The sequence below is a fragment of the Pristis pectinata genome, chromosome 1, assembly GCF_009764475.1.
Source record: "Pristis pectinata isolate sPriPec2 chromosome 1, sPriPec2.1.pri, whole genome shotgun sequence".
In the NCBI taxonomy this organism is placed as follows: domain Eukaryota; kingdom Metazoa; phylum Chordata; class Chondrichthyes; order Rhinopristiformes; family Pristidae; genus Pristis; species Pristis pectinata.
In genome coordinates this window covers 88,763,488-88,776,899 of record NC_067405.1, presented here as the reverse complement: position 1 = coordinate 88,776,899, position 13,412 = coordinate 88,763,488, and the positions used below count along the sequence as shown (strand labels likewise).

Here is a 13,412-nt window from a genome sequence, read left to right as displayed (position 1 = left end):
CTTGTTAGTAAACTTGTCCTAGAGTGAGTCTAAATTGCATAAAAAGAAATATGAATAATGCATCACTAATTTTGCAATGACATGTTTTAATTGTTTTGCATGTTGCTGAAGATGGTGAAGCTTCTTCTTTCATGATGCCAAGAATAGTGAATGTAACCTCGCTGGCAACTGGGGAAGCCCCAGTGATGAATGTAGAAGAGGTGAATGATTTTGCAACTGATCCTCAGCCACTTGACTTCAGCATGAAAGGGAGGAAACAACATGCATCGCAAGGACAGCTGAGTCCTACGAGCAGCAAAAAATCAAGTTTGTCCGCTATGAAGAACAGCTCACAGCCAGCTTGGAAGTTTACTGTACCTGATGAAAGCGAGGTCATGTCATTTCTTGTTCCATCAGAGGCTGCAGAATCAGAATGTGCCCGGCAACAAATGCAGCAGATTGTAGCAGCTCGTTCAGTGAATGCTGACAAGAACTCTGAGTTGCCCAAAGCACTGGATCTATCTGGCTTGCCTGACGGAACTTCAGTGTCTTGCACAAGGCAGGCTTGGACTCGAGAAGGGGCCCCAGGTGAGTCAGCGTCAGTAACTGAAATAATACTTGGAGACAAATTGGAACTGCAGGTAATGAGTGGCCGAATGCAGACATGCAGCACAGATAAAGCTGGGCAGAGTGACAGAGAGGCAGAATTGTCTTCATCTCAGCTCCTTGAACCATTGTTGAAAGCAAATGGCTCAGCAACTGGTGACATGGACACTGAGGGATATGAGCCGTTCACTTCACTTTTAAATGAGCTTGCGTTTTTAAACCAGCAGTTCTCTGATGAAGAAAATCCAGAATCATCTTCAATGTCAGACCACCATGCATTGGGCTTTATTGACAGTGGAAACCAAGGGGACAGCATGGATGAATTGTCGTTGATCCATGGACCAGTAAGACTGGTGGATATCGACAGTGCTGACGGAGCCACTGTACTGAAGCAAGTGGCAGGAAGGGAGAGTGGTGGCTCCACCAGCCCCCTGGTGTTGCAGCTGGAAGGAGAAGACTTGAATGTTGAACAGCTGCTTGGCGATGAGATGCCAGTGGATTCTCAGAGTGAGTTGGATAATGGAACACTGGACTTTGAGGGCAACTCTACCAGTGGTTCAAGCAGTTCAGTAACTGTTTCCCCTCCCCCACTCATCCATATGAAAGCAACCTCCTCTTCAGCAAACACAGAGATCCCAAGTTCTTTGGATATGCTTTGGAGACCAATGCCTAAGTTGGCACCCCTTGGCTTAGTTCGAGGACCTGGGAAGGGTGACTCATCTGTACAGATTGATTCAGGGTCTGAGAATTCTCCAGAGAGTAACAAGCCTATGCCTGCTTTAGCACGGATCTCTTCCCCACAACAAACCAGCACGGAGGGTCCGGGGGTTGCTTCAGGAGAACACTAAAACTTTAAAATACTTCTTTTGCTTCTTGCCAGCTCATAATTTTACAGAAAGCAAAAGTATGTTTGATCTCTCCAATGGGGAGTTTAAATATGAAATTGAGCTTTGGAGATCTGTGGTGATCATGCAATGAGTGTTATTAAAATAATCAGTGCAGGTTTGGATAATGGATCTGATGTACAGTTTCTAGCTGTTGTCCGTCATGAAGTTGCACTGATCACAGCAGAATGCTGTGGTGCTATAATTTGCAGGGAGCTCAGTTAAGCTAGGTATTCCTAGCTAGATCGTGCTATGTGGAATCTTCCAATTAAATAATTTTGGGACTTTTTGTGCAGTTCTCAAACTTGCCACCTTAAACATGAAGATTCCAAGCACAACTTTCTGGGAAGGTGAATAAATACCTTTTGTATGTAGCTTGTATAAATGAGTTTTTCAGCTTTGCTTACTAGAGCAATCATTGAACTGTTGTACAAAACGCCTTTCTCTCAGTGTTTTGGTAACCTATTGTTTTGAATGGCTGAAGGGATGTTGGTGTATTTGAAATGCACCAAATCTACCTTTTGAATTTCCTAATACTGGAACAAATGTGATTTTAAATAGTGTATTATGTTAAAACTAATGGAAATGAATTGATTATGTTTCGCAGCACAAATTAGACTGACAAAATCTAATGTTTGGTGTGTATTAGAAGATGTGTAAATACTGTATTTCACAATATGGTTTTTAAAATATGTAGCAGAGATTTTTCTTAAGTTTTTTTTTGTTTTCTTTTGTCAAGATCCCACTATTTTTTTAGGTAATTCATACTGCTAACACAGACCTGATTAGAACCTCCTGTGGTAAGAGGGCATGTGTGGCCTTGCAATAAAACAAGTAAAATCAATACTTTGTGTTACAGACATTTTGTGCATTATTGTACTTTATGGGCAACTGCAGTGAAGGGAGTCATTAAACTAGGAATTGCTTAACTGCCTTTCGATGGTAAAACAGTGCAGTGGGTCACCCTAGTATTGTCTGTGAAAGTCCCATGTAATTTAAAGGTTTACAGAACATTGCCAGATTTCCCTGTGTAACACTGTGCTACCTCAATTTCAGCTTGGCGTGTTCTGTCGATCTATTGAAAACTTTAGCAACTGCTCTCATTGAGTATGGAGTTCTTAACGTAACAGTGATCAGTAAAATGAGATATGCATAGACCAGCAGCAGCAGCCTGGAATGATCCCAAGGCCGGGAAACAGTGATTCTGGCTTCCACAGTTGATCATCTGTATAAGGCCATATTTGAGGTTGCAGGATGTCACAGATCTTGGCGAGGACAAAGAAAGCAGTTAATTTGCTGACACTTTAAATAGAATGATTTCAGGGGAAAACTGGATTGGTAAAACTCCGTTCTCTGTAACTTTTAGATCTGGGAAGTTGGAAATCATACTAGAGACAAATTTGGGGCAGAAAAGGGGCTTGGGCAAACAAAGGTCCCACTGAAAAGTCAAGTTCAAGTTTCTAATAGGCACTGATTGTCTGAAATAAGTGTATCATTGATCTGCCTTGGGAATTTTGAGGCCATTTTATATAGTCTTCATGGAAGTTCTGATTAGGAGTGGATGACTGTGTCACTGTTGGAGTTTATTCCAAACATGGTGTTGCAGTCAAATCATTATTCACTTCTTCAGTCTCCACCAATATAAAAACAAACTGTGTTTCTCTCCTCCCATCTCATCACTTGCCATCTCCCATGCCCACCCCTTCCACAAACTAGGTTATGATTCAATCCACAGTCCCGTTAAGACTAAGACTCAAGACAAAATAGAACCGACTGTGCAAGACTATGTCAAATGTGAGGCCTTATTCAAGATTTCTGCTTTGTTTCTTTTATGAATGACAGAAGTATTTCTTCAATTTATTTGATCACCCGCGAATTCCACCTAAGTAATTACTGAAACATTTTGCATAAGATGCAACTTATTCCAGAAACCTTGCTGCCTGTTTTATGCTTTTCTACTGAAAGTTTGTGCTGTAATTTGTGATTCAATAATGTAATGCAGGTTCAATCTCCAGGTGACGGGAACGAATTTCTCAAGGTAATCACTGTCTGCACACAACTAAGTAACTTGATATAGCCATCATGTCAATGTTGTATGAACACGTTGGTTGTTCAGTGACCTCCCTGAGCGTTAATGGTGTGATTTGTTGAATTCTAATGCATTGTTGCATTCTGTATTTAGTTATTTAGAGTACTTCAGCAGAGAACTTCCATGCCATATTGTTGGTTAAGAACTGCCCCCATCATATTACACATTGTACCTTCTCACTAATTGTATTCTTACTCTGCACATATACATTTCACCAGAAAATGTTGGCGAGTATATTGGGTTAGGGAACTGATGGCTACTGTATTGGGGGCACAGTGACAGGAATGTGAGGTTATCTAGGCTTGCAAAAGACAGATGGCAGCAGAAAATGAAATAGAGAAAACCTTAGTAAATGGATTTAGTAATACTGCACGGGAATGGGCCCTTCAGCCATCAAGTCCTTGCTGACCATCAGGCATCTATTAACACCCATCCCATTTTATTCTCCCACATTCTTATCAATTCCACTCCCTCTCCCCAGATTCTACCACTCACCTACACACTACGGGCAATTTACAGTGACCAATTAACCAACCAACCTGCATGTCTTTCGGATGTGGGAGGAAACCAGAGCATCCGCACGTGTTCAAGGTGGATTTTTTAACACTTTCACTTACCTTCAACCAAACCACTCTTTCATGAAAGTTTTTAATTATCCCCCATTACTATTATCTGAAGACTAATTCTTTAGATTGAGCATCAGGATGTATCAGTAACATTTAGTCAATAAAACTGCAGGAGCATTTCTCTTCAATTATCAGTCAATACTGCCTCAAAAGTTATTTGAACATGACAAATAAGAGCAGGTATAGGCTGTTTAATCCCTGGAGCCTTCTCACTGTTCAAAACATTGTTGCTCATCTGATCTTGGCTTCAACGCCACTCCTGCCTGCTCCTCGTAGACATTGGTTCTCCTTGACTGCAATCCTAAGATCTATCTATTTCAGACTTGAATACATTTAGTGACCCAGCCTCCACATATCTAATTTAGAGAATATTAACGATGCATGATCCTCAGAAGGAATTTCTTTTCATCTATGTCTTAGATGGGCAGCCCTTTCAACTCTGAAACTACACCCCCTGTTCTAGATTACTGTGTGAGGGAACAATCATTTCAGCATCTACCTGATTAGCCTTCTCAGAATCTTAGATTTAAATAAGATTACTCATTCAAATGAGTATCAACCCAACCTGTTCAATTGTTCCTTGTAAGGCAAATCCTTCATCCCAGAGTTGAACCTTGAGAGTCTTTTCTCATTGTGAAGTGTACACATACTGGAGACAAAGTAAGGACACCAAAGCTGTACATAGTACTCTGTTTGGTCTCTCCAATTTTTGTAGCAAGACTTGACCATGTTTATTTCTTCATCTCCAGTAATTCCAACATTCCACTTGTCTTCCCACCTGCTTGCTGAAGCTGAAGATGAAAGACTGTCCACTATATTTTAGTTGCACATAAAAAAGGGAGACGAGAATAATATCCCTAGAAATGGATGAAATATTGAAGTCTTCAGCTTTGAACAGTGAAAAGTCAATAGGGACAATGTGTTGCACCAACAAGGAAACAGCTTTGACAATGGAAGATGTGAATGTTTCTTGAGGTAAAGGTAGATGGGCAAGGGCAATAACTTATTCATTCAATTCTCTGTGAGCATTGCTGTCAAGACCAACATTTGCTCATCCTAATGGCAACCTTTGTGTATCACATACAAGTGCACCTAGATCCCTCTTTTGCTGATTTTCCATTCTCTCTCCATTGCATTCTTGTGCAGTTTTGTGAAGGTAAAGTTTATATTGAGTTTAATGTTTTTAATGGATCTTTCCTAAACATGACTAATTATCCATACTGGACTTAACTTGTTTTTCTCTGTGGGGAAAAGTCAGGCAATGTCATTTTATAACATTATTTCTATTGCTTTAAGAAACATGTCATTATCCAGGTAGATCTAAAACTTGATATGCAAAACAAAAATGGGGGACCTTTACAAATATTTTAGCATCGAAGTTTTGTGTATTAGAATGGGAAGCAGAATGTAATGACTTGCTGAATGTTTTGGTTTCATTCCTACTGCACTAGATTATAGAAGAGTTCACTCATTTTGGTCTCAAGCTGTTAAGTGAAGTAATGAAGAATTTTAGCCATGATCTTGTTCTGAAGGTAATTTCCATACTCTAGCTGCTCTCAAAATCAAATGCATTGCTGTCTCATCTAAGTGGCCATTCATGTGAGAGTCCAGATGAAGGGTGCCGCTGTGGAACTTCTCACAATTTTGAGCAAGAAGCACGTGTATCTATACATTATCAATTTTCTGCAAAGGATCACTGGTGTGAACAGACAATGGGACAGTGACCTTTAGATGCTTTGGTCTTCTTCTGTCCTCAATTTGGGCATTAATCCAAGTTGGAATCCACTGTTCAAGGTGAGATTGGTTGAGAGAGGACACATCAAGGATCAAACTTGAGAACTTGAGGCATACATTATAAAATTGGGGGTGCCTTTAGCAACTAATAGATACAATTGAATTTCCAGTAAATCAAAGTAATTTCCACGGAATTGCAATTGTTTCTGGTCAAGATGACTGAATAGAATTGGAAGCAAAAATTCAGCAGCCCTTGTGAATGTGGATGATTTCAGAGATGCCACTCATATGTGTTAGTCTCCACCTGGATGTTCCATCAGGCCAGATCATGTTGCCCCTGTCTCCCTGTCTGCAATCACCACCACAGACCCTGCAAGCCCACACTAGACAAGGGGGAAGCCTATCTTGCCGACCTTATCTGCCCCTGGAGTCCAGATGAATGCTTTTAGCAGCAAACTCCCAGTGACATTTAAAAACTATTAAAATTGAAATAAATAATTAAAAGATACTACAAGTTTTTTTTAAAGGAATAAGGTTAAAAACACTTAAAATTATCTTTAATGTTTTTAAAAGCTTAGCTTTCCCTTTGCTGCCTAAACCTTTGCCCTACAATCCACATTAAAGTCTTGGATCCTACACCAAGTTGGACCTGCAGCTGGAACCAAGTAGAGAGGCACCCCGGTAAAACCAGATTCTGTAGCAAGTCCAGTGGCATAGTAAACTGACAGATTCAGCTGTCTGAATCTTATCAGCAAGTCACAAACTTACACGATTCACAGTGCATACACAAAAGACCAAACCTGTGAATCTCTGCTTTATCTGGAAGGTTTGTTTAGGTCCTTAGATGGTGGTGAGCAAGGAGGTGAAGGGGGAAGTGTTGCACCTCCTGCAGTTGCAGGGGAATGGGGAGGTAAGTGAACCAGGGAACCACTGACAGAGTGGTCCCTACGGAAAGCAGAAAGGGATGGGGAGGGGAAAATATGACTGGTGGTGGGATCCCATTAGACCTGGTGAAAATGGCAAAGTATGATGTGCTGGATGCGGAGGGTGAAAGGTTAAGGACCAAGGGAACTGTTATGTCTGGGGAAGATGGGTGAGAGCAGAAGTACAGGAAATGGAGGAGATTCGGCTGAGGGCTCCAAGTACAGTAGAGGGGAATCTACGTTTCCTGAAAAAGGAGGACATCTCAGATGGAAAGCCTCATCTTGAGAGCAGATGCAGGGAGATGGAGAAATTGAGAGAAAGGAATGGTATTCCTTCCAAGGGACAGGGTGGGAGGAGGTGTAATCTGGGTAGCTGTGAGATTCTGTGGGTTTATAGTAAATGTCAGTGGATAGTTTGTCTCGTAAGATGGGGACAGATCCAGAAAGTGTTGGAAGAGTTGGTGAGTGGTGCCGGAATAGGTTTGGAACAAGGAGTGTTCCACATAGCCAACAAAAAGACAGACTTAGCTGTGGCCCATGTGAGGGCCCATGTTAGTGCCCATGGCTACACCTTTGACTTGTGGAAAGTGAGAGGAATCAAAGGAGAAATTGTTCAGGCGGATGAGAGTGTGAGAACAAGATTATTGTTATGTAGCAGATGCAAAATGTAAATGTGTCTTGAGGGTTAAACTCTGAAACGTGACTAATTTGATACTGGTACCAGCGAGAAGAGGCTCCTTTTGAAACATTACACAAATGCCTAATTTACGTTGGTATATACTGTACATACTCCATTGTGAGGAAAACTACTTGTGATCCCTTGTACCAGTGAGATTGATGAGTTCAGTAATCTGACTCCAATTAACTTGAACTGAAACAGCGATCCGTGAAGGATTGCTTACAAGTATTTTAAAGACTATATTGACCCATAAGTGATCAAACAAGTCATTAATGGTGTATGTTTTACCTAGTGAATCCATAACAACAAAGTTAATTGATTACAGCAAAGTAGTTGATAATTTATTGGTTGGCTCTAAAGATAACAGTTTTTGTTAGTTAATTGAACAAAATAAATATCTTCAGAAATCTATTGCTACAGGTCATCAGTTTTTCAATCGTCTTTGAGAGTAATTTTGGATTATGTGATTTTACATCAATAGTGTTGAGAAGCAAACTTGTCAAGAATATGGCTTGGAATAGAAATGAAATTCTCTGCATATGCACAGGTCAAGATAAATTGAGGTTTTCCCAGCAAGAGGTACCGATTAGTTTACAACCAACAGTAACCAGGGTTAATGATTGCAGAGAATCCCTGGCCCAAGTATAATGCAAAAGGAAATAATTGTCTTAGTGAGGAAGAAAAGTTGTAAGTTGCAGGTTGGAGGCTCTTGAACAACATCTCTTTTGGTTCCTCTCAACTTTCAACAAATCAAAGGTTGTCGCCATGGGCTCTCTCTGGCACCACTCCCCAACTCTCTCCACTACATTGACAACTGCATTGGTGCTGCCTCCTGCACCCATGCAGAAACTCAGCAATTCATCAACTTTGCTACTAATCTCCACCCTGCCCTCAAATTTACTAGGCAAAAAGAAGTAGCAAATCGAATTCAATCCGACAAGTGTAAGCTAATGCACTGCAGAGTACAAATAAGCAAGAGAATATGCTATACATGGTAGAGTAGTAAGAAGTGTGAAAGGACAAAAAGACCTTGTTTCTGCATGCCCATAATCCTGCTTAACATGTGTTTAAGATGATTTGACTTTATTGGATGAGCTTCAGAATTTAAGAGTAGGAAGATCTTATTAGAAAAGTATATTTTTAAAAAATCTGTTTAGGTTCTATTTAGATTTACTTGAGGTTCTTAAATCCAAAGGCTATGAAAACTCACATCTGTGTAAAATGGTGTTATATTTGTCTACACATGTTAAAATAACTAACTGTGTAGTGTTACAGAGGTCTATTGAGTAGACATTTGGCTCTTTGTGTCTGCACTAACTTTATACTGGTGTAGTACATAAACAAATCCCACTGCCCAGCACAGCACTTACAACCCCATATTTTCTCTGCTTCATATATATTTATAAAACAATGAAACAACCTCTGAATCAACTACAGCCTCTGATAAGGCATCCCAATTATAAAGACATTTTTCCTAACCCCTTTCATGATTCTTAGCAATATTTTCAGTAGATGGCCCCTAATCATTGACTCACCAACTGGAGGATAGTTTATTTCTCCCTGTGAACTACTTACAAGAGATCTGATGAGGTCTTTGCATAAATGCAAATAAAATCTTTCTTATTTTTCTCTTGGAGACCATAAAGTACTGGGAGTGAATGGCGTGAATTCGATGTTAACTTAGTTAAGTGATTTCACTTGGTGTCAGCTGTACAAAATGGAGCTACAGAAACTTTAACATAAAATATTTGGTGGCAAAGGAAAGTTTTTTAATCTACACTGCACTGGTGCCTCATTGAAGCGGTGTAGTGAAGCTGCCCTTCTCTTGGATAACCATCTGGCTGTGAGCTCCATTGGCTATGAAATGACAAATATCCTCTAGGAATGAGCTTCTGCCTACAATGGGCTGGCTGCAGACTGCAAATACCAAATGGTGAGTCTGAAGTCTGGGAAGCGGGTTAGGTTGCACTAGTGTGGTCAGCGCCTGAAAGACACAGACACGGAGGGATCCTGATATCCTCAGAGAAGACAGAAGTATTGGTTCCTGTACTGCCAAATGGACATTCAAGAGTACTGGGCAGAACACAGTGTACTCAGATTGAGCAACTGTTGATATGACCTCCAGAACCCTGCTAAGCCTGGCAGATAGATCCTGGAACAATGGTGTCTGCTCTCTGACATCTGCATGAATATCTTTTCGAGCAAAATTATAACTAGCTCATGACTCTGAAGGACTAGAAATATAACTCACTGGAGGCAGAAACCTATTCCTTCAGCTGCCATGTTTTTGACATAGGAGGGCATTTGGCTCATTGAGTCCATGCCAGTTCACATGGTAATTCCATTCCCCCATTCATTTTCCTGTAAGTTATTCCCCTGCCAGATTCTACCACTCACCTACACACAATCTATAGTGTCCAGTTAACCTACCTACCCACATGACTTTGTAATGAAACTGGAGCACCTGGAGGAAACCTGTACAGTCACAGGGAGAATGTGCAAGCTCAACACAGACAGCACTGGAGGTCAGGATTGAACCTGGGTTGCTGGAGCTGTATGGTAGCAGCATTATCTTCTGGGACACTGGGCTGCCCCAGGGTTAGCATTTCCTCAGTAATTCCATTGCCAGGCAGAGAAGAACAGCTTGCTTCTGAAAGGAGGCACTCCTGGCCCTATATTGACACTGAGAGAATGTGGATTGGGTTCCTCCATGTTCTGACTCCACTGATGGAGCTAATTGGACAGTTCTCAGCATCTCAGTTTCACCCTAGTGACCTTCTCCTGAATGCTTCCCTATCATGGAGCTTATCTGACTCCCTTCCAACCCTGAATGACTAGATTACAATCTCCTTGGAGCAAAGGCAGCAACTTTCCCACCCCTCCTACCAGACCTTGGCACACTCGTGTTGTGTGTCTCTCCTCACAAAATGCTCTCCTATAATCCATTCCCTTGTGTGGCCAATATCTAAGCTGGTGTTGTACAGGTGTAGGCACACTAAAACAGCACGCTGTTTCTCTGTGATAGGCAGTGCCTTACCTCCTGCTCCTCGATTGCTTCCCTCTGTGAAAACTCTGAAAAGAAAGGGGATATGTATGAGATGCTCCCACCACAATTGGTCACAAAGACTAAATCTGTGCAACAAACATGACTCCTGCAATAAGAGCTTGCACTCAAAGGAAATATTTTTTAAAACTGCAGATGTTGGAAACCTGAAATAAAAGTTGGAAGCATTCAGCAGCTTGGGCAACATCTGTGGAAAGAGAAACAGTTAATTTGCAGACCACGTCTTTCTAAAGTTAAGACTTCTGGAAATCTTCCATGGGACTTCTCGGTACTTCTGTTGTGGGGATGAATGTGACCTGAAGTTAATGACCCACAACTGGCTGCTGATATTGGACATGTTTGCAGGAGACAAGAGTCTTAAATGAAGGCTGAAATCACCTGTGATTGTAAATTAAACACAGGTACACCAGATTACAAGCTTTCGCTGGATATCTATGCTGCAGCCATGGTAACAGTTCTTCAGATGTATTTTTTTTACTCAGGGTTCCCAGATATCGCTGGCAACGCTGTCATTTATTGATCGTCTCAAATACCCTGAACTCAAGAAATAGTGAAAAGTCAACCATATTGAAATCAGAATCAGGTTTATTATCACTGACATATGTTGTGAAATTTGTTGTTTTGTGGCAGCAGTACAGTGCAAGACATAAAAATTACTATAAGTTACAAAAATAAATGAATAGTGCAAAAGAGCAATAATGAGGTAGTGTTCATGGGTTCATGAACCATTCAGAAATCTGATGGCGGAGGGGAAGAAGCTGTTCTTGAAATGTTGAGTGTGGGTCTTCAGGCTCCTGTACCTCTGAAATGGGTTAACCCAGTAGAGCAATTTTTTACAGATTTCTCATTTGCTTATTGGCCATCAAGAAATCCATCTCCTCAGTTCTTATCAGGAATTTTGTTCTCCCTTGCACTTTTCCTGGTGTCAGATTCCCCCCACATAGTCAACATTGTAACACATAGTGAATCTGTGCCATTTATTCATTGTATTCTTAATCCTCACTGAGATCTGGGATCTCCCACCACCTTAAGCAGCCTCAAGAGTGCCTGGACTGCTTTGCCCATTGAGATGAGGGTTACGTTACAATCACTCTTGGTTTCCTGGCCTCAGCACCACTCCATGCTGCTGCTGCTACTGATTCCTACTGCACCTCATGGCTTGCTGTGTTAGGGAGATCAGGCAAACTCTATACTTGAGGAGAGGAGACTTCATTTACTTTTCCTTAAGCCCACAGAAGCTGACAGAGCAGATATGGACATTTGCCGACACTGCAAGCTTTCTGAATAGTAAATGAAAATAAAAAATCTTCTGATGTTGGAAAATCAAAATACAAACAGAAAATGCTGGAAACACAGTTAACATTTCAGGTCGGACATGAGAACAAAGTTTGACCTGAAACGTTAACTCTGTTTCTCTCTCCACACACGCTGCCTGACCCAGCTGAGTGTTTCCAGCAGTTTCCATTTTTATTCTTCACATTGCAAGCATTCATAGAGAGCTTCCTGGAAACCTCCTCTGAGAATGCTTGGCTGTAGCCTGGAGGCTCTCTGTGGCCTTAGTGGACAAAAGCCATGCCTCATGTAGGTTCTGTTTTTCAGCTGCCTATCAAGGTCTCTCTGGCTCCTTGGGGGCACTTGCTCACCCCCTCCTATCCAATCACCAACGCCACCCCCTCCTTTTTTCCCCACCTCCAAAGCAGGAAGCATGCTGCTTGCATTGATTGCATCTGCTGTGCTGTGCTGAGAACTGCAAGATTTTGCAATCCAGCAATGTCATTACACGTGGAAAGTCAGCAATGCTGTGCTGTGAACCTGGACGTTTTACACTGTGGGTCATTCGCAGACTCGTATTCCAACAGCGACTGTACTTCAAAAGCACTCACCTGACTGTATGGCATTTTAACAAGAGGGGCAAATCAGCCATGATCATATTGAATGGCAAGGCAGGCTTGAGGGGCTGAGTGGCCCACTCCTGCTCCTATTTTCTTATGTAAAGGAAGATTAAAGGCCCTGAGTAAGTGCAGCTACCTTTACCTTTACACCTTCGTCCTGTAAGAGCTTTTCCTTGACCCTGTGCAGTTTTCAGTGTCCCGCCATCTGCTCCCACCATTCTCACAGACATTGCATTCATAACAACAAGCCTTTTATAAAAATAAAATGTTTTCCCATGACGCCTCGGGTGTAGTCTGGGAGTGGGACTGTTTCTATGGTAATCCTTCTCTGTGGGGATGAAACAAGTCTTTTGAACTCTGGATGTTTGCAGTTTGGTTTGAGGAATAAGAAATTTGCCTTCTGCTTATTAATCTAGTTTCTGAAATGTGGAAATTTTCCTTTTCCATTGCATTTTCTAGGTTAGTCTGCTTCTTGTAAATCTACTCATCTGTTTCTTTTTTCTTCTCTTGGCCTTTAGGATAGCACACACTTGATTTAGTACAAGATATTGTTTCCTTGTGGAGGGTTGTCCATTTCGTCTTGGTTCCATTTTAAGATGCAGTCAACCTCCGATAATCCGGCATCCGATTGTTCCAAAATCCCGATGGCCCAGCATCTGGCTCACTCGTTAGTCCAGAATGTGAGCTGGGGGTCTGGAGTGCCAGCGGATGTGTTTCCGGAGCTGGGGGTCCAGAGTGCCAGTGGGTGTTTCCGGAGCTGGGGGTCCAGAGTGCCAGTGGGTGTTTCCGGAGCTGGGGGTCCAGAGTGCCAGTGGATGTGTTTCCGGAGCTGGGGGCCAGAGTACGGCTGGGGTCAGGGTCCATTCTGTGGCCTGGGTGTGTCGCCAGAGTCAGGGCTAGGGTCTGGAACACCAGGAGCCTGGAATGTGGGTAGAT

The 13,412-nt window shown here is 41.8% G+C and overlaps 1 protein-coding gene across 11 annotated transcripts in view; it reads left to right on the top strand.

Moving 5' to 3' along the window:
* The window catches only part of mgaa (MAX dimerization protein MGA a), an 87,797-nt gene extending 85,502 nt beyond the window's left edge, over positions 1–2,295 (top strand). For all 11 annotated transcript variants that reach the window (XM_052011254.1, XM_052011273.1, XM_052011281.1 and 8 more), the window contains one exon: positions 112–2,295. In XM_052011254.1, the coding sequence (XP_051867214.1) occupies positions 112–1,433 (1,322 nt within the window). In that variant the 3' untranslated portion in view covers positions 1,434–2,295. The remainder of the gene's footprint in view (positions 1–111) is intronic.
* Positions 2,296–13,412: the final 11,117 nt, after the last annotated feature.